Source organism: Mytilus galloprovincialis, chromosome 6 (genome assembly GCF_965363235.1).
Source record: "Mytilus galloprovincialis chromosome 6, xbMytGall1.hap1.1, whole genome shotgun sequence".
Taxonomy (NCBI): Eukaryota; Metazoa; Mollusca; class Bivalvia; order Mytilida; family Mytilidae; genus Mytilus; species Mytilus galloprovincialis.
Window position 1 is genome coordinate 39,034,085 of NC_134843.1, and position 27,155 is coordinate 39,061,239.

A 27,155-nucleotide genomic window follows, 5' to 3' on the forward strand; every position below is an offset into this window, starting at 1 on the left:
TTCCTTTATCCATCGTTCATGCTGTGTACGTGCTACCTTCAGTCATCTTCCACTATGTTAACATGTTCTTTTCACTGATCGTCTCTGCTGCATGCGCGTTCCTTTCACTCATTTTCGATTATACGTACGTGTTTCTTTCATTTATCGTCCATTCTCTTCACACGTTCCTTTCGCTTATCTTCAATTGTACGTACGTGTTTCTTTCATTCATCGTCCATTCTCTTTACACGTTCCTTTCACTCATCTTCGATTATACGTACGTGTTCTTTTGATTCATCGTCAATTCTGCGTACACGTTCCTTTCATTCTTCCTCCATTCTCTTTACACGTACCTTTCACTCATTTTCGATTGTACGTACGTGTTTCTTTCATTCATCGTCCATTCTTTTCACACGTTCCTTTCGCTTATCTTCAATTGTACGTACGTGTTTCTTTCATTCATCGTCCATTCTCTTTACACGTTCCTTTCACTCATCTTCGATTATACGTACGTGTTCTTTTGATTCATCGTCAATTCTGCGTACACGTTCCTTTCATTCATCGTCCATTCTCTTTACACGTTCCTTTCACTCATTTTCGATTGCACGTACGTGTTCCTTTCCTTCATCGTCCATTCTCTTTACACGTTCCTTTCACTTATCTTCGATTGTACGTACGTGTTCCTTTCATTCATCGTCCATTCTCTTTAAACGTTCCTTTCACTCATCTTCGATTGAACGTACGTGTTCCTTTGATTCATCGTCCTTTCTACGTACGTGTTCCTTTAATTCATCGTCCATTATCTAGTTTTGCTTTCATCCATCGTCCATTCTGCGTATGTGTTCCTTTTATCCATCCTACATTCTCCGTACGTATTCCTTTTACTCATCGTCCATTATATGTATGTGTTCCTATCACTAATTGCATATGTACAATCTACGTATGTGTTCCTTTTAATATCGTATATTCTGCATACGTGTTCCTTTCACTCGTCGTACATTCTGCGTGCATGTTCCTTTCACTCATCGTCAATGCTGCGATCGTGTTCATTTCACTCATTGTCCACTATGTGTTGTGTACGTGTTCCTTTCACTCATCGTTCATTCTGCGTACATGTTCCTTTTACTCATCGTCCATTCTACGAGCGTGTTCTTTCCACTCATCGTATATGCTTCATACGTGCACTTATCATTCATAGTTCCTTGTGTTTTCCATTCAACGTGCGCTCAACTGCGCATTCATCTTAAATCGTAAAAAGTGCGCTAATTGTGCGTTTATCCTTAATCGTGTAATGTGCACTTTAAATATGTTCAAAGTAAATCAGCTGATATTAATTTGTAACTTTGATGATCAGTTTAATATAACCACTAGATACTTATTAGAAAACATCTTTTGAACTACGAGATATTCTTAGAGTATTAATGGCCTTATAATAAATGTATACACCAGAGAAATTGTATTATATACGTACATGTATATTGTTTTGTTATATAAAAAAAGGTCAACTATCATGTGTATTGTGATTTTTTAATAACTTTTTTTATTTGCATTATATTTGAAACAGAACAATATCAAATCTCCTGTTTTAGATTTGTTTCTATAAACTTTACTTAATAAGTCTACAATTAAAAGGGTACTTATTAAGCATATGTATAATTCCCAGTAACGAACTTCTGATAATACATATTTATGTAGAATATAAACTCGTTGTGAGGTTCCATTGGATATGATATTGTTATTAACGTTAAACTTGAGTCATTTATACAATGTGGAACTATGCTATTTATCCTTTGCTTATTTAGAAAATTCATATTCAACTTAGATATTCTCATGTGGATTTGAAAGGCATCATAACAGTTGTCCTTTAATTGCACGTCATATTTGTTTCATTTCTTAATGTTTATTTGTATATGAGGGTATTTCATGAAGAATATACAATATACATGGTTGTTACAGAAGCCCATTTAGAACCTCCCAAAATATAATTTGAGTTCGATATCATGAATTGAAATCGTTATCACGAATAATAAACTTCGTTATCACATGTTAAATTCGTTATCACGAATTGATGGAATTAGTTTTTGCAATTCATAATAACGGATTAAAAACGTCAAAACTACGAATTTAATTCGTTATCCCGAATGTGTGTAATTTGTTATCACTGTTAGTTTTTGAAATTCATGATTTCGAATTAAATTCGTTATTGCCGATTTTTACAAAATTTGTCATCACGATCATTACAAAAACATTGTGATGATAAATTCCAAAAACTGTCATAACAAATTTTAGAATTTTAGAAATTTTTTATTTCGAATTTAAAAAGTAATAACGAATTTTCAATTCGTGTAAATGATTTAGATTTGTGATTTCGAATTCAAATGTATATTTTTTTGAGGTCATAAAAAGGCTCCAGTAGGATATCAGTTCTTAACGCGATCAATGTTGATTGCTGATTAAGAAGTGGGTATGTCAAACTTAATTTAACATTGGGGATTTTAAGACGGATATGTATTTTCTCTTAAACACTATTTCGATTTTTAAATCATACTGGAAATTAAACTTAGAAGAATCTATATCAATAACGTACACAGTAAGATACTGTTTCATAATTCAATATTTTCCATAAATCAAAATGTTAATCAGCGCTATTTGTTGCTGTTGTAAGCAGTATGATACAAAATAACACAGGGGTATAGCCATTTTCTCTTGTATTCAGTTCACTCACAAGGGTAATATTTTACAATTTATTCTATATATTTCGTTATTCTACCTTAAATTGAATATAAAAGAGTCTAAAACCAATGATTGCCTTACTTTAAACAGAATTGGGGTTGTGCTGAACCGCCATGTATTTCTCCTATAAGTTTGGGTTTGCCAAAATCTCATAAAATCGCCGTTTTAAGCTTTAAGTGTTTATACATTGGTGATATCTTTAAAATGCAACCAATGAACTGTAAAAACCTCAAAGCGTTGGAATGTAGTACTATGAATTTAAGTAAAGATGGAAAGACTTTAGGAAAATTGTCCTGGTATGAATTCATTTCAGGAAAAATAGGCCGTACCTCTTTTACACGATATTTAACAAATTTGATGTCGAACATGGTGCTAACCAGCATGATTAAACCTGAATCTATAAGACAATATGAAGCTTTTCTTTTCTTTTTACATAATTTTAGTTACAGTTACCACGTCCCTAAGGGGTTCAGATGTTGACCGGATAACGCTATTTTCATATAAGACAATACATGTCGTATCATGTTTCAAACACAGACTAAACGTTATAATTTTCTATACATGTCGTATAGAAAATTATAAAGTTTAGTCTGTGTATGAAACATTATTATTTTACACAATTGTGCATGCAACTTCTTTAAAATTCTTTTAATAAGACTTAGGGTATACGTGAAACAGACAACAACCCAACAAAAAGGGTCATATATAATTCGTAATATTGTGAACCCAGGAGAGTAGATCGTCGACTTTGTTGATTGTTTGGTGTAAACATGACAGTACATTAAAAAATGGCCCCATGACGAATGAGATAACGCTCGGTCAGGGAAACTAAGTGAGCTTGATTCATCACTTGGCGTCCGTCCTCCGTCGTAGTCGTCTGTTTACTTTAAAAAAAAACTTCTGTGAACCAACTGGCCTTTAATTTAACCACAATTGGCAGCAATCATCATTGGGGTTTCTAGTTTTGTAATGTATCCGGGTTAAACTATTTCATTGTATTTTTCTTTCAAGCACAAGATTGAGGGAACTTATCAGCTAATATACTAACGCAGTATTACTGGTTCCTTTATTTGATTAGGCTTTGTATTCCCCTTCGACGGAAGGAGATAATAAAACAATAAATAGTATAGCCAATTACCATGTCAATACATATTCGTAATAGTAAAAGTTCAATGATAAGTTAATATTGACATTAACAGATCTTCGACCAAAAGGGGTATTAACATCTAGGAGTCCGAATGGTGTGGACATTTTTACAGTCCTTTTACTGTTTTAAAAACCGTCAAACATTTAAGAATAATACAGAAAAAGCATTTTCAAAATATTATTTCCATAGAATAAGCGAGTCTTGATCGGTATCATTGTAATTTACATATATAGTTCTCTGCAGACTGATACAGGTTTTATGTTTTCAGCTCTATCTTTGGTCGGATTGTTGTCTTTTTTACACATTCCCCATTTCAATCCTCAATTTTATATAATCTATTGCAACGAAACAGACCGACTAAAAGACAGTTACGTGATTTATTTGTTTCCGTATTTAAAACTTTAAAAAGACACATCAAAATGGTTTTATAAAATTAAGGGATACATTTATAAATCTTTCCCTCAAATATTCACAATAATGTATTTATTTTCTTTTATAAATTAGTTATTTTTTCCCTATACCGACCTAATTGACAACCAGCCAATGAATGTTTTTGATACATATTTCCTTGTTAATCCGTTCGTAATTAGGAGAGATTCTTAACAAGCAGTAGCTCTTTTCACCAAAAAAAAAAACCCCCAAAAACCCACAAAATAACAAAACAAAAAAACAAACTTACGACTTAAATGGATTGTTAGTTATACTGAAATGTTCCTTACATGTACCTACCAACGAGCATTTTTTTTTCTCTTGAGATATTCTGTGAAATAAGTTGCAGACATTGTAAGAAAACAGTAAGAACACTTCTTCCAACAATTCGATTTTCAAACAGCTTGTTGTACAGCTGTCAATCAAACAGATCCAGATACACAAGGTTCTTCAGTTAATTTAGGTCAATAATCATATGCAAATGTTAAATTATTACAGTGTTCTCTGTCCAGTCAAATTGATTAATATATCTTGTTTTTGTAATCGAAATTTCAAGGCCTGTACACTTCAAATGATACAATAGTATGTAAACAGCATAACTGTAACATCTTCAAGAGAAAGTGCTTTAGGTTAGAGCCCCTCAAAACGTGTATAGACGAGATTTTTTTGTAAAATTTGATCATCATTTTTAAATACAATTAACCACAAGAAAACAGTTATTTTGTTTATTTTAGTCATCCGTCGTATTCTCTTACAAAAATGTCTTTTACCTGTTCTTGTTTTACAATTGCACGACGTTATAATATATAATAGACTGTTATTTAAGAGTAAAGAAGGACCATGGTAAAATATATTTAAAAAAATATAGTAATAATTGGCCATGTAGTGTTTTGCAAAGAAATAAAAAAGAAATAAAAAATATTTAAATCAAATACAAATATTGAACATGTTGAAGATAATAAACTAGACTGTTTTTTTACTCCTACTTTTATCTACAATTTATATTTCAACTAATCGCGATTAAAAAGGAGATGATGCCATTTTTCAAACGCACAAAATGTTCTGGTGTCTGTCAGTATATCTTTTAATGACAAATTATGCTTAATTTACTCTTTAGTTTTTCAGACATAAAGCGATTTTGAGCTTGATATTTTGTATTGACATCTGTCAATTATAAAAGACTGAATGTTGACTCTAGATATCTTGATAGTTCTGCGTCGTTCGAGTACTGTCTCATCAAAGTATGCCTTATATCTGACTTTATTTAAACCCGAAGAGCTGACTATAATATTGACATATTGTCTTCCTTAGATTTCTCCCGACCAACTTAGCACATGTTAATACATTTAAGAAAATGCCAACACAATACAAAGTGCTAACAGTTTAACAACATTGAATTATTTGCTAATTGACTATCAAATTTCATTACTGGTCTCAAAATTATGGAATCCGGATATTCCGGGAGGAAAGGTGATGGGAGCCAGGATGATTTCGGAAATGAATATTCTTACCCGGTAAATGCTGTAAAAAAATCTTAAAATAACCGTTAACAAGAGAGTAGCCAAACTGCTAACAGGTGAAGTGAGTACAACTTCAGAATAATACCACCCCCCCCCCCCCCCCCCCACTCATAAGAATATCAAATGATCGTCCCCTAAATCAGACCGTTGTCGTTGTATCTCATTTGACATTTTTTATGAAGTTCAATCCCGAAAAGCGCTTGGGATGTACACAGTTTAAAGTTTACTTTAATGTTAATATTTGTTTTCCATTCTGGACCTTATACAGCTTGCTATATCATGCACGTTTAACTCCTTTTTGAAGGCCGTATGGTGACCTATAGTTGGTTCTATTGACATTATATAATCTTGGTTGGAGAGGTGTCTCATTGGTAATCATATTCCCGCCCTTCTTTTTCTACATCAATCAAGCAATGAGTGAGTTACCATTATTTGACAGTGTGTGGTTACTTATCTCTTTTGTCTATTTTCTGTGATCCATAAAATGATATGTTAAACTCCGATTTGGAGTTTTTCTTAATTGATTTTAATAGCACAGAACCGTCCTGATTATTCGTGTAATATTGGCTGATGGACCTAATTTGTCATCAATTATTACCAACTTTAATTTACAAACATTTCCCGTTTTATCGAATTTGATTGCACGAGTTCGTATGTTTGAAGACAAAATACCATTAATAATTTTTATATTTATAAAAATCAAATCTTATCTTTCAATCAAAACCACTGATACTTGGACTCTCCGTGAGTTTCATTGCCGAGAAGCTGTTTGAATTCCCGAAAAAACGAGATAAACAACTTCAAGTTATACATTATGAGTACAAAGCGTTGTTCTAGAAAAAAAGTTTTTAGAAAAGGCCATACTTTAACGGGCGGACCTGTTGTCTTATCAGTAGTCACCTCCATAGTTAATGCGATAAATCAATAAATCATATTCATTTTTACCATATTCATTGTATATTGTACTATATAATATATTTTTTTAATCCATTTGATACTTAACATATACACTTATATTTTTCTCATAGATAAATACAAGACAACCTGAATACTAGTATAACATAAGGCGATGTGGTATGAATGCCAAAACGAGACAACTATCTACTAAAGTAAAAATAAAATGTTAAACGTTTCTGCATTTGGGTCCTTGCGCTGTATAGAGAATATGGGTTAAATAAATCATATCATTGCAACATCTCTACACTACACTTCCATACAATCTTATCAAATGAAAGTTTTTCTATTTGATTGAATGACCATTTCAAAAATCATATTGAAAATTCATTTGCTGTCACTCATGATAAAGCCATTTTCAGTAATGAAAACAGATAACTTGAGAGATTTTGTAAAAAACACACTCGGTAAGATATGGCTTTGCATTTTTGTTTTATCATAAGATAGAAAAAATGCTACATAGTGGTTTTGAAATGCTTCTTTTTTTTCTAAAGCCTGTATGTTAGGCATACAAATCTCTTCATACTATTATGGTTATATTTTTCCAAAGTCAGCTCATTCAGGATATGTGTGGCATTTTTCGGACAACAAGCTTTAGGAAAACCTTGGCCACAACGATCAAATATATTCGTAAATCAAACGATGTTAAAGTAAGAATTGAATCCCGATACTTAAATTGATTCATGATCAAGAATGACAGATAGCGTAAATTCTGCTAAAATTTGTAATAAATCATTGGAAAAATTGACCTACAACATTAATCAATGTATAATTTAGGGTCCATCTTCGATTTTGATAATTAAAAAAAAGGGTATTCATTTTGTATAAATATCTTTAGAACGTCTGTTTTAATTCAAGTTTGTCGTTTTGAGAACTAATTTATAAAACAAAAAACCATTAAAATCTAATGGCTTATTATAGCTTTTTGAGAAAATATTACCTTTCTTCCTTGTATTTTGGCAATATTATATTTGAAGTCTACATGAATCATTCCGGACGGCCTTCAATACAGGACCTACTTATTGTATTGTATTGTTTTGATAATTTGTTTTCGTCTTGAACATGCATGAAATATTTGCCACTGGACTTTAAGCAACCAACAATCATCAATCATATTGTTTTGTACCTGAACTATGCCGTAAGTTCGTTTTTTTTAGTTTTTGTTTCAATGTGTCATGTCGGGGCCTTTAAAAGCTTGCTATGCAGAATAAGTTACTCTCATTTTTGAAGGCTGTACGTGCTTACTTTCAATTTTATTTGGTATCTGATGGTGATTTGTCTCAATGGCAGGCATACTACATGTACATCTTGTTATTTTGTAGAAATCATTTTCAAATAATTGATCGCCATTGATTTTGAAACTCTTTAAATACAATGTTGATATACATTTTGTAATTCTTTGATATAGGTTGCATACAAATCTGGCTTGAATTGTATGGTGAGGGCGTTTTCAAAACCGGGCAGTTGATAATGATTCTTTGTTTCTCACGTGGTAAAAATTTCAGTTATGACATTAATCAGTTGATTATAATGTTTAATATGTAGATTTTCTTTTCTTTCAATAATTTTCTGTCATATTGAACATTATATTAATGATTTTTATACACTGTAGTTATGTAAGGCATTAACACGTTCCATTTTTTTCAACAATGTTAATGCTTTTCTATAATTTGGCATGAAGGAACATTGGTTGCATAACTAACAGTGTTATTAACTTACAATAAAGGATTGTTGTTGTTAGTGGATTGAATAAAATTTACAGTTTAGAACTTCCGCTTTTCTAGTATAGTTCCCCTTATTTATTGTTAATATACTACATTTCCTACAAATAGACATGGAAGTGTATTGAAACATCCCATACAGACGGACATGGTATTGAATATATTTATCCCCTACAAATAACAAGACGTGGTAGTATCCTTTTACATCCCTATGCAAAATGGCGTGGTATCGTGTTTTTAAATTTCCTGCAGACAAACAGACGTGTTTTGATGGTGTATTGATACATCCCCAACAAATAAATACATGTGGTGGTGTATTAATACATCAATACAGTCAATCCTCATACATCCTTTACGAATAATACGTAGTTGTGTATTTATACATCCATATAGACAAACAAACGTCGAAGTGTACTCTTACATCCCTTTAAAATAGAACGTAGTAGCGTATTTATACACCAATATAGATAAACAGACGTCGAAGTGTTCATCCCTTAAAAATAATTCTACATTACTACAAAAAATAAAATAATAAAACACCCCGACAGACAGAAGGACGTATTGATGAATGTATACTTTAACAACGTATTACATACAACATGTTCTTGGATTAGTTTGCACTTTTCATGAGTGCACATTGGAACCACACTTTTTTTTTAACGGTAGAATCATCAAGTTTGGTAAACATGTACCTCTGGGGTTAGGTAACACACTACTAATCAAAATTTGGTGTGTCTCGCCTGGTTCGGCAACTGGAGTGAAAACAGTGACAAAATCCTATAGGATATTTTTTTCTCCCATAGGACTTTTTAAAATCCTATAGGATAAAGTCATAATCCCATAGGATATTTAAATCCTATGGGATTTATAATCCCTTAGAAAATAAAAATATCCTATAGGATATATTTTCTCCCTTAGGACTTAAAAAATCCATTAGGAGAAATAAAAGGATTTCCTGCAGGATATTTTTTATCCATTTGGATATTTGTCTAATAAAACAACCCTGTGGGATAAAATATATCCGACAGGATTATTAAAAATCGTAAGGGATTTCATTACAGAAAAAATATCCTGTGGGATAAAAAAAAATCTTAAGGGTAAAAAATAAATCCTAAGGGTTAAAAAAAATTCTAAGGGAGAATAAAAATCTTATGGGAGATTAAAGCAATTCATAAGAGTGAAACATTTTCTATGGGAAAAAAATATCCTATGGGAGAACAATCTATTTGGGAACAAAACCAAAGTTAAGAGAATAATTTGTATATGTACTCGTACTAAGTGACAGTTATTGACCAAGCAAGTCGGTATATATCATTTAATCTGCACGGCTCGGGTGACCCTTTATAACCCGAACGACGAAGGAGTTCCGGTTAAAGGGTCATCCCGAGTCGTGCTGATTAAATGATATATACCGATTTGATTGGCCAATAACTGTTTTAACACATGACGCCATCAATTTACGTGAACGTTTTTGAAATATGCGGACGATATTCCGCTATCCGCGGCTCCTAGGAAAGTTATTTGTAGGGAAAAGAAAGGTGGAAATACGCCTTTATGTAGTAAAAGATTGCTATTTTTTGGATTATTAACATTTTTTTATTTAGGGTTCTTCCTAAATTGAGACATTATTTGAAGAATTGCGATTTAATGGTAGATTCTTTTTTTTTATCGTTTCTGGTCAATTTATTCACAATTTTTATATAAATAAGTGACGATTAAGAATTTACCTATTGTGTAGACAGTTTAATATATCTGTTGTTGAAAACTATATATTGCCCTCTAGATGTCATTAGTTGTTTTTGTCGTTTGATTGCTGCCTTATGGACGTATAACCTACATCTCCTACAGTTTTAGTTCAGTTTTGTGTACTTTCAAATCGGTGTATGAAAAATCATAACTTAAAGGGTATAGATTAATTGCTTTTTGTTCCCCTCAATGTTATGCCTAGAGAAAGATGAACCGAGGAGAGATGCTAGTACCTACATTTAGAATGTTAAACAAACAGAAAAAACATTTCTCTTTCAAATCTTCAACTCTATCCACCCACCTTCTCCCTCCCCCCCCCCCCCCCCGAACTATCTTTTTCTACTGTATTAATTTTTAAAGACATGTCCATCTAAACGTATTTTGAAACAAACTTGAACATGATCCTCATTATATTCGATCCCAAAATAGTCACTTAATAGGAATAAATATTCAAAAAGTCGTAATGTATTCCATTGAGCACAAAACTAATCCAAATCAGATTTCATTTATTTGGATATTCTAAAATACATTTCTTTTTTGGCAGAATAAAAAAAAATATTAACTGGTTTGACTTTGAAACACTGCTTTCAGATTGACATTGTACACAAAATATCATAAAATATTGTAGGTCCTTGTTTAAGGAATGAGAAACACTTTCTTTTTCATATTTTTACACTAAAACCGTCAAATTGTTTCTAGTCTCGCGACACTAGGTGATATTTTTAAAATTTTATGTAATTACACGCCTGTCAAAATCCAGGATCCGTCCCCTTAAGGTATGAGAACTGTTGAACTGTGCAGTATATCTGAGGTAGTTAATGCACACATTTACTGTGCATTATCCAGATTATAGCACAGTAAGAACAAAGAGATTTTACCTATGTCATGTGTGAAGTAAAGGAATTGTTTTAATTGACCAAATATCCCCAGATTTCATTGTTCAAGAAATGTAAATTTTACTACCAATGACACAAAATCCCGATCAATGTGTAATCACACGATTGACTGGTTATTTATAAATGTTTGAAAAAAAGAGGTGCTATGGTTTCTGAAATTATATTATGTCTGATAAAAACTGTTCCAAACTTCAGAACAAATCTAATTTCCTGTACCGACAGACACAAATAATGTTCTATTTGGTGTATTAACCTTATACAACTGTTAAAACCAATATTTACACGACAAATACTTTTTGGAATATTCCGTCTATCATTTATTTGGTAAAACAAAATTTAGTGAAGCTCAGAAATATCATCATATACTATAGTATACAGTCAAATAAGAAAAATTACACAATATATCTAATACTTAGAGACACCACATAATTTAAAGTGATGGTCAAATTATTTTCCCATTCTCAGACCTGTGCTTTCGTCTAAAGGAAAGTCAACCTTTTTTCTTTTGAACCATTGTACATGTACTAAAAATCAGAATTCCATTACGGATAATGATTTTTATTTTTCAAAACAAATTAAGTTTTTAATCATTTTAGAGTAAATAATTCTTTTTAAGCAATTAAGTGAGGCAATGAACATTTATGTATAGTCTATTTGAAGTACATGAACCTATCATTAATTTATCATTTCAAAATTCTACAGACTAAAAAAAATACAATTCTGACAAATCAATAAATGCAATTTTATTTAAAAAAAAACTTATGTAAGTCATTCACCAAAACATATCACTAAGTTCAATGTATATAATATCGAATGTTACCTGAGATGTTTTAACCATGGGATCCATTCCTTTTTTTTTCAATCAGCCATTGTGTTACCTCCAAATCTACATTTTCAGCTGCCAAATGTAATGCTGTTTTACCTTCCTATAATGACAATATATATTTTTGTTTCTGAGAATTCAAAAATGAAAAACGAAAACATATTTTCGTTGATTTTTTCTGTTTTCAAAATGAAAAACGAATGAACGCAGATATACACGGACCGTCGGTCCATTCGTTTTTCGTTTTAAGAAATTAAAAACGAAAAAAAAAAACACAAAACAAAGTGTTTTCGTTTTCCGTTTTTGATATCTTATATCAAAAGTGAAATGCAACATTTGAATTGAATTTTTCTTTTGGATTATGAGAATTTGTCAAGGAAACAGCAACAACTATATTCTTTATGTTTTCCTAGTCATCATTATCCGCCTTATTTCGCATATTATCATTCCTTGTATACTGTATGGGGTGTAGACAGAATAGACCACCGGAATAGAAATCAATTGCAAGATACGTAGACTGATGAAACAAAGACTTTCAAATATCTGTTTTTCATCAATAATGAGGAATAAAATGGTTAAATTCTAGTATTACCTTACCGTGTTAATAAATGAGATTACTATTGATAAGAATACTAGCCTTTTCGAATACCAAATCAATACTATTAAAATCCGAGATAAACGATTAAAGGAAAAACATAATCCTTCAATACAGGTATGGCGCTGGCTATGTCAACTTTTATAAGGATGGAAATCTAGGAATTACAAGGATTGATGATTATAGTGAAGCAGCAAATATTACGTGCATATTTAGGATGATGATATTTTATGTTCCATAGATAAATTCCAATAAAACTGTGATAGTTGACAATTTAAATCGAGACTAATTATACGTTGTGATTTATCGAGAAACTTTCCAAAAGATGATATGATATTCTTGCTCATTATTATATCTACAACACTTCTTGATTAATATAAATAGTAAAATTGATACAGCTAGTGAACATCTTCTGTCCTCAATTCTATATTTTTCTGCAAATTAGTTGCTTTTCTGATCATTCACAGATTAAACTACGTCTCAAATATTAATTGAGAAAGAATATTTCATCAGAATGACTTATTACTAACTGCCAAAATACTGTTATAGAATGGACTAATGAGTTTATAGCAAACATTGTAAATGCTCTCTGTGATGAAATTATTATGAATGATATTATAAATGTTGATTCCAAAACATTTACAGTGGGCCAAAATGGAATTAATTCGGCAACTGAAGAGCTTAATAGATAGCAGACACATCATGCCGAATTGTGAGAAAAAGAAAGACCAACAGAAAACTTGTTAGACAAAAGTGGTCCGACATAACAATATTTGAACAATAAAAATCTTTAAATATTATTAGTAACAAGATAATGAAACCTTCGTTAAATGTTAAACACAAAAAAAAACAGGCTAATAAGAAATTAACTTTTGAGAAACTCTCAAACAAGAAATTTCTAGCATTGAAAACATATTGAAAATTATTAATGCTGAACCAAACAAATCAATTATATAAGCGGAAAAAATTAATGGGTTCTTAAAAGTCTAAAGACAGGCAAACTAAGTGGTTCTGATGGCATTGTTAATGAAATACTGAAGTATAGCAGTAATGTTAAAATAACTTCTGATCATTAACTAACCTGTTTAATTAAATATAAAAAAAAACAAAAAAAAAAAACTGGCTATTATCCAGTGCAATGGAACAAATCATATTTATTCTTACATTGTATTACATAAGTCTTGAATCATTCAGAATATTTTAAAATACTAAGCGGGGTAAAACAAGGGGATTCCATCAGCCCCACCCTATTTGAAAATCTTTAGAAATTACCTTAGTCCAAGCTTTAACACTGAGGAGTGCAGACCCGTAAATTATCAAACTCTTATGTTGTTTCACTTTCATTTGCAGATGACTTTCTAATCATGATCGAAGGTAAGGAAGTCTTACAAAACAGTCTTGGTGAACTTAACAATTTTCGTGACGATTGGCAACTAACTTTAAATATCAAAAAGACAAAAACTACGGTTATTCAATAACAGACAAATTATAGTCCCCCTTTTGTATAATTTAAAGGTAACATGCTACAGAATGCAACTGAATATATGTTTTAGGTTACCTATCAAAGTGTAATGGTAATCATAAACATAGTCTCGACGAGTTCGCAAAAGACGACAGGTAAGTATTATGTTCCTTTAGAGCAAAGACAGCCTCTCGGTGCATATTACCTATTTCGGTGTCAAAACTCTCTTTGATAAATTGGTCAAACCCATCTGAAATTTCCTACATGAATTATATGCTTTAGTACCATAGGGCAAAGCATAGAGCTGACCACAGAATTTATTGATGAAACACCTTTTAAAATAATCTAACTTTTTTGTTAATACCTTCTTGGAACCAAGAAGACCTCATCAAATATAGCTGTGAGATTTAAACCAGGTAGACTTCCAGTTGGAAAATTTAATTACTACCCAATCTTTTTATACGCCCGTTTACGGGTCGTATTATAATATATTATATCCGTCCGCCAGTCCGTCCGTTTGTCCGTCCGTCCTTCCGTCGTCAACAGGTCGGACAATTACTCAAATCCGCTTACACCAATTTGCATGAAACTTTGGTGAATTATTTATATCTATTCACTTGAGCTCTCTTTCGATTTTTATTAATTTTTTATTTTACATTTCCGAGTTATGGGTTTCTATTCATTACAGATGGGGCATTTTCCTGTTTTCGAACAATAACCCAAAACACTACCACCAATTTTGCAAGAAACTTTGGGGAATTCGATATATCTATTAACATGAGCTCCCTTTCGATTTTTATTAATTTTAGATTTTACGTTTCCGAGGAATGGGGTTTTATTTATTAAAAGGGTTTACAGTTTTCGGACAATAACTCAAATTGCTTTGATAATTTTTCATGAAACTTTGGTGAACTGTTTATATGAATTAACGTAAGTTCCCTTTTAAGTTTTATAAATTTCAGATTTAACGTTTCCGAGATATGGGATTTTAACCATCAAAAGGGGGTGACTTTCAATTTTCCTGTCAATATATTTCAAGAACGTTGAGCAGTTTACATGAAACTTTGTTGACTGGTTTATAACTATAAAGTAACGTCCCTTTAGTTTTTTTTAATAAATTTCTGATATGACATTGATAAGTTATTGAACTTTATTTTTTAAAAAGTGACGGGCGTATCATGTGCTCATGGTGTAGCTGTGTATTATATCTTTAGACTGAATATTGATCAATTAAAACATTTATTGAACGAAAATTTCGAACTGTCAAAATCCATTGATTTACAAGGTGTATATTCTTGGTATACATATGCTAAGAACGTTTTACCAGACAATAACATTAAAGACAAAGTGTCCAACTGTTAGAATTTTACATATTTAAAACATTTAAAATCAACAATTGAAAATGAAATAATCACTATTATAAAATTAATATAAAGTAAGAGATAAAAAATCGACGAAAGTAGCAAGCGTTTTCTGTATAAAAAAACAAAACCCTTCACTTGAAACAAATTTTTACTTATTGTTTAATGATTTTTCTATCTATTCATTTGTTTACTAAACTTCGTTTATATGACTATGCATAGTCTTGGAATAAAAAAAAATGGTCGTTACATTTAAGGTCCTCGAGAACGAAGACTGTGCAAAACCTGCAAAGTCATCGATGATGAATCACATTTTATTATGAATTGCAACGTAAACCAGAATATGGACAAAATGTATTTAATGATATCATTAAGATAATGAACATTTAATTCATTTCCATGATGAACAATAATAAGTTTGATATCAAACCTCGCTTCCTTTAGACATGTTAGAATTGTATGCTTATTTTTTAAAAGTTCATTAGAACTGAGGGCTATTGAAAATTGTAATATTGTAAATCTATCACTAAAGTTTTTTTTTGTATTCTGTGTCATTTGTCTCGTATTCTGTTTTGTTGTGTGTTTAAATTTGTATTGCCACAAAAATAATGTAAATGTTTAATGACAATAACATTGATTTGATTTGAATTGAATCTACAAATAAAGAAATGTGGAATGATTGCAAATGACAACTTTCTACTAGAGACTTATTGACGTGGATTAAATCAACTATAGGTCAGCGTACCACCTTCAACAATGACATTAGTCTCGAAAATTTTCGATCATTTATACAGGTAGTTATCTATGTCTGTGCTACGGTCCCTCTATGGATAGGCTACCATGTGACATTGTATATTTCAACAATCAAATTCCATTTGTAGGTTGGAAAGTAAAACAATAAAAACTAAACTAGGTTGCAGTCAAACAATCATTTATATGTTAGAACATATTTGCCTTTTGACAAAACGTATATGTGTTTTTATTTTGTGAATGTTTATTAAATACCAAGTATAATGATAACGCAATCATATAATTCATGCTTTGAGACGGTCCCTGTACGCGGTGTGTGTGTATTATTTAATACAGCATGCTGTTGTTGTGCATTGTGACAATACACCTGAATAGTTTATTGAAATATAATGTCCCAGAATAAACTGATTATTTCTGAACGATTATCATTTGATATTTTGTATTTCAATCAAAGAAAACTAAGAAAACGATATTTCTGTCAAAAATATCTAATTTAATTAAAAAATACTACCAGACCAAGAGAATATTAATTTATTAAGTGTAGACTGAGACTGAATTTATTCTTTATAGAATATAATTAAAATTGTCATATATACGTGCATTATCTCACAGGTTTGAACAGTCATTACAAATATGAAAATTATATGCAACATTATGAGCACCAACAAGCAGGGTTGATCACCTTGGTATATGTGCATATCATAAGCAGGGATGCCAAATTAAAGTTAGCTAAATATCTAAATTTCAAACGGTCGTAAATGAAAAGATACTTGCATGGTTTCAATTCACAAGGATTTTAAATCCTTGCATCTCACAAAAAACGTAATTAATATTTTACAATAATCATAACAACATGTAATTAGTACTATCAAATTAATATCAAGTTAATTATTTTATACTGTTTTAGTACGGATTTATAAGTCTCTGCTTATATTTTGTATAACAATATATACATATAGTGGAATGTTATACTTTAAAAAGAGATTGATTTGATAAATACAATGTCCATCCGTAAATACTTGACGTTTGTGTTTATTGATTTTATATTGAATTTTTTCGAAAAAAATCACTAACAGGAATATATGTTAATTATAAAATTTCTAATTTTTGTTTGTTTGTTTGTTTTACTAATTCAACCGTATGGCACCTTAATACTTGTACTATGGTACGATTTTGAAAATTGTATTCCTTATGTTGACCAGCTATCCTACACGTCTTGATTAATTCACATTATACATTACACTGTTCACACGCACTATCGTTTGCGTTTACAAAAATTCCGAATAAAATGTCAATGAATCCGGAGTCAAAACACTTGAGGTAGGTAGTTTGACAGCCGAATTCAACTATTAGATTAATAAATGTGATGACGCAAATGCGTGTTCTTATCCATAGTATTATTTTGTATGCTTTCGATTTACTATTTACTAGAACACACCCGCGAAATCGCGGGAATATACAGCTTGTGAACTGTTGTAGGTTGATTTTTTGTAAAAGATATTATGTATGGAGAATTACATAAAAGGTATCAAAAGCCCTCTCCCTTTTTCCAAAGTCCGATATTTGTTTCCCATCTGTTTTTGTTTCTGGCCTACGACCACAATTATTCTACTCCTTTGCTACAATGCTTCGTTTGGTAAAAGTCAAATCAAATTAAAAATTTGCACCGTTTCAAACATGAAATAAATGTAACTTTTTATAGACCATTATTAGTCTATAAAATATGCTTCTATGACAATCCATCAGTGCTTTTTTTTTTGAGAGCCTTATTAACATGCCAATGGTAGAATTTGAATCATGTATAAATAACTAATACCGACTAAGGCTAATTTAAGGGGTTGTCGGAGGGGAAATCCCGGGCTTAGAACCATGAAATGCAGAATTTAAAGAAATTCATATCCCGAAATCAAAAAATATATTCCGGATCCCGTAAGGATTAATCCCAAAATCCCGAGCTTAAAAACACCCGATCCCGACGCCCCGAAAAAGGTCAGGACTGCTTCCTTCTAATCTCTACCTTACTTTCATTTTTGCCAAATCACTATTTTCCCTTTCAACAAAAAAAATTTATGCCCCAATTATGGGCATTATGTTATCTAGTCTGTGCATCCGTGAGTTCGTTTGTTCGGTCGTCCGTCTGTCCGTCCGTCTCGTCCGTCTGTCCCACTTCAGGTAAAAATTGTTGGTCGAGATAGTTTTAGATGAAGTTGAGCATGTTTTACTTATTTCAATATATATATGCAAGTGGTATGACCCCTTAAATAGTAAACATTTCAAAGAAAACAGTAAACAAATCAGGGACTTTCTATGCTAACATAGAAATTCCCTGAAAGAATACAGAGAGTCTCTATATATTAAAGTAGTATAATCGTAGTTTACATGTAGATAAACACGAAAAATATTTGTCCTCTCTAAGGAGGTATAATAGTTGTGGTTCTTGCGATCTAAACACCATGATATGGAGAACGCTCTGATTGGCTTAATTTTTCTTTTTATTTTAATATATATGCAATGGGTATGACCCCTTAAATAGTAAACATTTAAAAAAAAAAAAACAGTAGACAGAATACAGAGAGTCTCTATATATTAAAGTAGTATAATCGTAGTTTACATGTAGATAAACGCGAAAAATAATTGTCCTCTCTAAGGAGGTATAATAGTTGTGGTTCTTGCGATCTAAACACCATGATATGGAGAACGCTCTGATTGGCTTGTCTATTTTTCATGTTTGTTATTTATCATACGATTGGTTGTATTTGTGCATGTTTCAAACCGGAAGTATGATCTATGACTAAAAGACAGTCTGATGACGGAATCATATCCGGACTCCTTTTTTGTCGTTTTTCCTATTTTTGCCAAATCACTATTTTCCCTTTCAACAAAAATATTTTATGCCCCAATTATGGGCATTATGTTTTCTAGTCTGTGCATCCGTGAGTTCGTTTGTTCGGTCGTCCGTCTGTCCGTCCGTCTCGTCCGTCTGTCCCACTTCAGGTAAAAGTTGTTGGTCGAGATAGTTTTAGATGAAGTTGAGCATGTTTTACTTATTTCAATATATATATGCAAGTGGTATGACCCCTTAAATAGTAAACATTTCAAAGAAAACAGTAAACAAATCAGGGACTTTCTATACTAACATAGAAATTCCCTGAAAGAATACAGAGAGTCTCTATATATTAAAGTAGTATAATCGTAGTTTACATGTAGATAAACGCGAAAAATATTTGTCCTCTCTAAAGAGGTATAATAGTTGTGATTCTTGCGATCTAAACACCATGATATGGAGAACGCTCTACAATTGGTTGTACTTGTGTCACATGTTTTACTTATTTTAATATATATGCAATGGGTATGACCCCTTAAATAGTAAGCATTTAAAAAAAAAACAGTAGACATAATACAGAGAGATATTAAAGTAGTATAATCGTAGTTTACATGTAGATAAACGCGAAAAATAATTGTCCTCTCTAAGGAGGTATAATAGTTGTGGTTCTTGCGATCTAAACACCATGATATGGAGAACGCTCTGATTGGCTTATCTATTTTTCATTTTAGTTATTTATCATACGATTGGTTGTATTTGTGCATGTTTCAAACCGGAAGTATGATCTATGACTAAAAGACAGTCTGATGACGGAATCATATCCGGACTCCTTTTTTGTCGTTTTTCTCCCAAAAAAACTCAATCTGAATAGTCATAAGAATGGATGACAAATTCGACTATACATGTTATCTATAGGACACAGAGGCATGATGATTGATTTATTGTGGAAGGAAGAGAAGCGACACCAAAAATGAGGTCTTCTCGTTTAATAGTATAGATTGCGCAAAAATACTACATGCATGTACTAATATTAATGCGAATTTTCGCTTTCCTTATCTAAATTTAGGACATGGCAGTAAGAGCTTGGCATGTGACCTTCAGACACGATCATCATCACTTACGGTATTCTTACCTCTAGCTGTTTCTTTTTTGAGTCACTGTCCTATTATAAACCTTGAAATTTTCGAAATGCTGAGGATTTTCTACCCAAAGAATAAATTACGTAACTTCATACTTTATTTGGCCTTTTTTTTTTTATTCGAGCGTCACTGGTGATTCTTTGTAGACATAACTCGCGTCTGGCGTACAACATTTTAATCCTGGTACCTTTTTATATCTACATATCTTTTTATATAAATTGGGTCTTTGAGAGTATGTTAAGGTATTTATAAAACTTCTGAAAATAAGATATTCTTCAAAACCAAGTTTTCCTGTAGAATATTTGGATTGATGTATGTAAAATCAGGAAATCCTTAAAATTTGAGATGTTTTAGGAGACCAAAATAAGTCTCTATATAAGAGGTCTCAATGAAGCTAGTGTGTTACTCTCAAGAAAAATAAACGAAACCTTCTTATAAGTTGCATGCCACAGGGTTTCACATCACATCTGTACAATATCTACCATGAGCACAGACAGCTTCTAACGAGTTGAGAATAATTGAAGGCATCCAGGAAACAAAATATTAAGATATGATAGATAAAATAAATGCATCCGAATTATAAAGCAAACTGAGTGTTTAAATTTATATTGCAATTGGTTTGTGCAATTTGCAATAGACATCCGGTTTGTAGAAACTGGGATTTGCAAAAAGGTTATGAAAAAATGATGTACACTCTCAAGTAATGAATAAAAAAGTCGGAGAATATAGATGCTATTATACATTTTCTATTTTGTTTTGTTATAAAAATAACAGTTGTTTTTTCTTTCATGTTATGGAGGATGGCCATTTTGTTTCCGCAATTCGTACTAGACCTCTTTTTAATATTTAATTACACTTTCTCACTAAAGCCTTAAAATGTATATTCAAATACATGTAGTAGCTGTATATATACACTTTTCAACTATCTAACATTGTTTTCAATTGAAACGGCAAAAATCTACAAACAATTACATATTTTTAATAAAGGTGTTTTAACATCATCATTATCTGATTCTATTCACAGTAAATCATTTCAATTCAAAAGCAAACAAAAATTCAGTAACTTTGTTTTGGTGACCAGACAGCGGTCTTGGGTTCACGTATTGTTGCTTTTCTTTTTTTTTAAAGAAAGCAAATTGTTTTTTTTTTTGTATAAGTTATTTTTCGAGTTTCTCTTACCAAAGCAATGACAGTGCTGTCACTTTATTTAGGGGTTACCTATTTTTGGAACTCTTTCTTATCCCCGTATAACAATTTAGTTACACTTTTTAATATTTAATTACACTTTCTCACTATTTTGGTGGGTAGTTTAGATTTGTAGACTTTGTTACAGTATCTTTAATTATTATAATAACTATTTGAATTAAATGACTAGATGTCCTCTCAATTTCTCAGAGGTTTCAAACCAAACCGAATGAAACTTTGCAGCAAGTTGCCTATATACAAATTATACTAGGCATTTTCCGAAGAGTGACTGGTAAACAGAATCAGGGTCATTTGTTTCTTCCGTCCAGCGGGTAACCCTTGCAAAAATACGGCGTCCGTTTTGCTCTAATCTTGGTTTATAAATACGTAACCACGTCCTGTCAGAATTGGGACCATAAATTCGAAGTCTCATGTAGAGAGAAAGTGGAATAGTCTATGCACATTGAGATCCCTTGCAACAATTATTTGAGGTAGATGGCATGTTGCGAGAAAAACTTTCTGTTTCTGTCCAATTAATGGTAATTTACCAGTGGTTTTTCAAATTTATCGGCCCTTATTCCATTCGACCTCAATAACAACTTGCCTATTGTATTTTTTATCAAATATTTGCAACTGGACATAAAGCAAACAATCAATCAATTAATCTTTAAGGAATTTAAAAAAGGGTGCCATTACATGTGGGAAACTCAAGGATATGAAAAATGAAAATGTTTTTTCCTTCAATAATTTGAGTGTCTCAACAATTTGAACGCAATGTTGGTAAATTGTATTCCCTTAGTTAAGGTAAAAAAAAAATCACAATTTGGCAAAATACCATTAAGCTTTGAATTCCGAGAATGTTTATGTATAAAACCTATGGGAAAGCATATTCGTAGAATTTTCTTAAAAATTACTCGAACGTGATACTTCATAGGTTTTTATATTATTATCACAGAACACCATTCCAAAAAACAAAAAAAAAAAGAGAGAGAAAGGAAAAAAATATATATACCCACATAATCAAACCATACAAAAATTACAGTAAGAACTGTTTAACTAAAAAAAATGATCGTGTTTATATGAAAACATACAAGTTCGAGTGAAATACCATATTACTCGCAATTGTCATTCTATGTCTTCTCCTGTCTTCCTTTTTTAACCTGAAAACTCTCACAACTGTCATTCATCTCAAAGTCACACTATGATTTCAAGATTTAGTCAAAACTCCCTACTCACAGATACATGTAGTTCAATACCTCATGCCCTTAACGTCGCTTTGAACAAGGAATATTTGCTAGATCTCAACCACGCTACGTCAATATAACAATAAGAAGATGTGGTATGATTGGCAATGAAACAACTCTCCACCAGAGACTAAATGAAGAATAAGTAACAAGTAAAGGTCACCGTACGGCCTTCAACAATCAGCAAAATCCATACCGGAATTAATGAACAGAGACTTCTAGTTATATCAACACATCATACATTTCCCACAATTCAAGAAATACTGTAATAAATTGCCCACAGATCTCATTGTCAAATACTACACACCAATACAAACAACTATACAACCAATGTACACCTGAATTTATTGAGAGAGACAATTAAAATTATCTCCTGGCTCAGCGGGAGGCAATTTTTGAGTTTTTTTTATTAACTCATCAGGTGGATACAAATAGAAATACATATGACAAAAACCCAGAGTGGACGTGACCGGGAATTTGTACATCTCTGTTGGTCTCGTTGTAGCGTGGTCGCCTCGAGAGTGGATGGTTGTGGGTTTGAAACCGAGACCGGGTCTAACCAAACACATGAAAATTGGTATATGCTGTACTTATATAGTTTATTTGATTCTTGAATCAAATTTGTAAAGTTCTATCGAGCAAAAGGTTTTTATGATCAAAGCCATTTTTTTGGCCCCGGAAATTGTAAACTATAGAAAACTTAATCGAGCCTTTTAAAATCATGTTAATTTTGTTAATAAACAGGTTATTAGACTCTTTAGTGCAGAAAGGTCACAAGCAACATTTTGACAATATGACCATTTTTTATTCGGTTGAAAAAGATATGAGCAACAGCTTTATTCAACAAGATAGTTTATATATATTTACATCTATGTTAAATACAGCGTGTATTAAAGAATCTTTTGGTGTTCATATGTTTTTATATGTTTTTAAGGGGGCACCGATTTGATTTTCTTGAGGGAGGGTTCAACAGGATTTAAAAAAAACAATATCTTGACCTTCCTATATTGAAAACATATAAAAGTCTGTTAATATTATGTGATAATCTGGGAAATACTATGTATGAGTATATTTAAGTTCTGCACCACATTTAAAAACTATATAATAATTCAAAATTAAAGAGCGATGTAATTCAAAACACTTTTTACGTGATTCACTATAGGAATAACACTACGTTTCTAATTGAAAATGTTACCTGCAATGTCTTAACCATGGGATCCATTCCCTTTTCGTCAACAAGCCATTGTGTTACCTTTAACCATCCACACTCAGCTGCTAAATGTAATGCTGTTTTACCTTCCTATAATGATAACATATACAAGTCTGTAAATGGTATGTAATAATCCTGGAAGAATGGTATCATGAGCATTTATAAATTCTGCACAACATTTAAAAAACTTTGAAAACAGGTCCTTGTATATTTGCGTCCATTCTTGTGGGGTGTCAAAGGACAGAATTTCTTTGATTTAATCTTTCTACCGAACAAAAAGCTAAATAACATGTCATTTGAAAGAGGAAACCATGTACTATAAGCCTGTTGTAAGGATCAGATATGGTTCAAAAGATTTTAAAACGAAAGTTAAATGGTCAACTTCACAATTTAAAACAATTCATTATTTTATTTTGATTTGTTTTCCTCTTATATTTACTGTTAAATAACAAACTTATACAGATTCTGCTTCATTAATAGTAGATATTTGTATAAGAACTAAATTGTAGATATTTCTTCACAAACAATTTCGCAAAAAGTCGTTTTCAATTACAAAATTCAAAATACTTTATATGAAGTTTCAACCATATAAAGTCAAAATGACCTTGACCTTACAAATAATGTCAATTTCACGTAAAATATCATCTGTCATGAAAGAAAAAACTACAATAGAGTTATTTTTTAACTATTATTGTATACGATGTATCAGTTCAAAAGCAGAGTAGTTCAAAATACACACTTTTAAATAGGTGGAAGACAAAATTACAGAAATAGTCTATTCGGAAAACGATTTTTTATGAAGTTATCACCATAGGAATTTTTTACGACAGGGGGGAATTACGTAGACATATATATATATATATATATCTCACCATCATTGCTGGTGATCCGATGGATAAATCTGTTGTAGAGTTGTCACTGACTCAGACGTAGTTATTTAAATAAATAAGAAGATGTGGTATGATTGCCAATGAGACGACTCTTCACAAGAGACAAAAATGACACAGAAATCAACAAGTATAGGTAACCGTACGGCTTCAACAATGAGCAAAGCCCATACAACATAGTCAGCTATAAAAGGCCCAAAAATTGACAAAATTAATGTAAATCAATTCTAACGAAAAAACTAATGTCCGAATTGATGCACAAAATAATGAACGAAAAACAAATATGTAACCCAGCAACAAACGACAATTACAGGCTCCTGACTTGGGACAGGCACATACATACAAAATGGGGTGGGGTTAATCATGTTAGCTGGATCCCAACCCTCCCCCCTAACCTGGGACAGTGGTGTAACTGTACAACATAAGAACGAAATATAAAAATCAGTTGAAAAAGGCTTAATTAACTCATCATATGGATACAAATAGAAAAAAACATATAACAAAAGCCCAGAGGGGTCGTGACCACGAACTTGTACATCTCTGCTGGTCTCGTTGTAGCGTGATCGCCTCGAGAGTGGATGGTTGTGGGTTGAAACCGAGGCCGGGTCTAACCAAAGACATGAAAATTGGTATATGCTGTACTTATATAGTTTATTTTATTCTTGTAAAAAAATTGTAAAGTTCTATCGAGCAAAAGGTTTGTACGATAAGAGCCATTTTTTTGCCCCGGAAATTGCAAACTATAGAAAACTTAATCAAGCCTTTAAAAATTATGTTTATTTTGTTAATAAACAGGCTATTGGACGCTTTAGAGCAGAAAGGTCACAAGCAACATCACACTCATTTTGACAATATGATCATTTTTAATTCGGTTAAAAAAGACATGAGCAACAGCGTTATCCAAAAAGATAGTTTATATTTACATCTATGTTAAATACAGCGTGTACTAAACATTCTGTTGGTGCTAAGTTGTTTTCAAGGGGGCACCCATTTGATTTTCTTGAGGGAGGGTTCAGGAGGATTTTGAAAATGAATATCCTGGCCTGGTAAGAGCTGCAAATATTAAACCTTGCAGAAGTCATACTGAAAACGAATAGTCTGCAACACAAAATGCAGGAACCTAGTGTGGACAAAATCGGAAATGAATCTGTTCCTATCAAAGCCACGGCAAAAAAATAAGCATGCGCAGCAAAATAGAGGGACAAGATTCAAAAGGGATAATCAAACTCATAAGTCGAAAATGAACTGACACATATGACAATACCATACCAAAAAAACGAAAAACGATTAAAAGACAAACAACAGCACACAAAACACAACATAGAAAACTGAGGACTGAGCAATTTGAACCCCACCAAAAATCTGGAGTGATCTCAGGTGCCCTAAAAGGGTAAGCAGATCCTGATACACATTAACACGCGTTATGCTATTACTATAAATTACGATGATAATTAAGTAAATTTTTGTAATACCAATGGCGTCAAACAAAATCAGATTGGTAATTAACTCATAGCAACAGATGAAAATTAACAGTCAAACCTAAAAAAATCCTCCTGTCAATTCCCAACCACTATGGATTTTAAATGGTCGTCCTCTTATATCTTAACATCAATTTAAGACTGCTTTTGTAAAATGCAATGATCGATAGTTCGATAGTCTAATGTAATTATTTAAAGGCGGTTATTTAATAATTTGTACATATTTGTGCTGTCTTAAAATATTTATTGAAGTTGAAATTGAAATTTTCATTTAATTTGGGTATCAAAAAAGAGGTCGGAGGTTGATGAATGGATATATTATAATAATATTAAAAGAAACATTGAGTCAGTTGTCAAGTTACAGAAAATATATTATTTAGAAATTTTTAATTAATGTTTATATTAATGTTTCATGTTCTGTCCAACTCGGCTTCTGTTAAAATCATTATTTATTTAGGTGGACGATAAACATTTTATTACTAGATTTATGATGTCTGTGGTAGAGACGGCAATGTTTTCTTAACCGTCTCATGACTTGGTGCACGTGTTAAATTTTCAATCGTTGTCAGGTTTATTCAGTCAGTTGCATTGATAAGATAGTAACAGTATAGAGTGCAAACAATTCAAATCAATATTATTTGGTTATTTCATAACTTTAAACAACTTCCTTAAAATGCCGCCAGTTCGTAAAAAGCGTGTTTCCAGTAAGAAAAGTAAGAAAAGTGACACACCAGTTGTACAGAATTGTAATACAGAATTGACACTTGACGAAGTTAAAGGAAAACTAAGGAAGCAAGGCATCAGGGCTCCATCAACTTTCACAAAAGAGCAGTTATTGGAACTATTAAATGAGAATACAGGACAGGATAATACAGTTATGCCCGAAATTCCAGCATTAACTCAACTTACCACCAGTTTAAACAACATGGAGCAAACTGTTCAAAATCATGGGACTTTAATTCAGTCGCTATTAGTTAGAGAATCAAATATCATTAGTCAACCTGCATTCGTTAGTGATATAAATAATGGAGAACATCAGGATACAGGATCTTATCACACTACCAAGGTTTCC

General features: G+C 31.8%; 1 protein-coding gene across 1 annotated transcript in view; it reads right to left on the reverse strand.

Moving 5' to 3' along the window:
• Positions 1-24,306, reverse strand: part of LOC143078587 (uncharacterized) — a 336,725-nt gene extending 312,419 nt beyond the window's left edge. Inside the window, exons 1-2 of the mRNA XM_076253444.1 lie at positions 24,286-24,306; positions 23,704-23,808 (exon numbers count right to left, since the gene is read on the reverse strand). Of these exons, the coding sequence (XP_076109559.1) occupies positions 23,704-23,808; positions 24,286-24,306 (126 nt within the window). The remainder of the gene's footprint in view (positions 1-23,703; positions 23,809-24,285) is intronic.
• Positions 24,307-27,155: the final 2,849 nt, after the last annotated feature.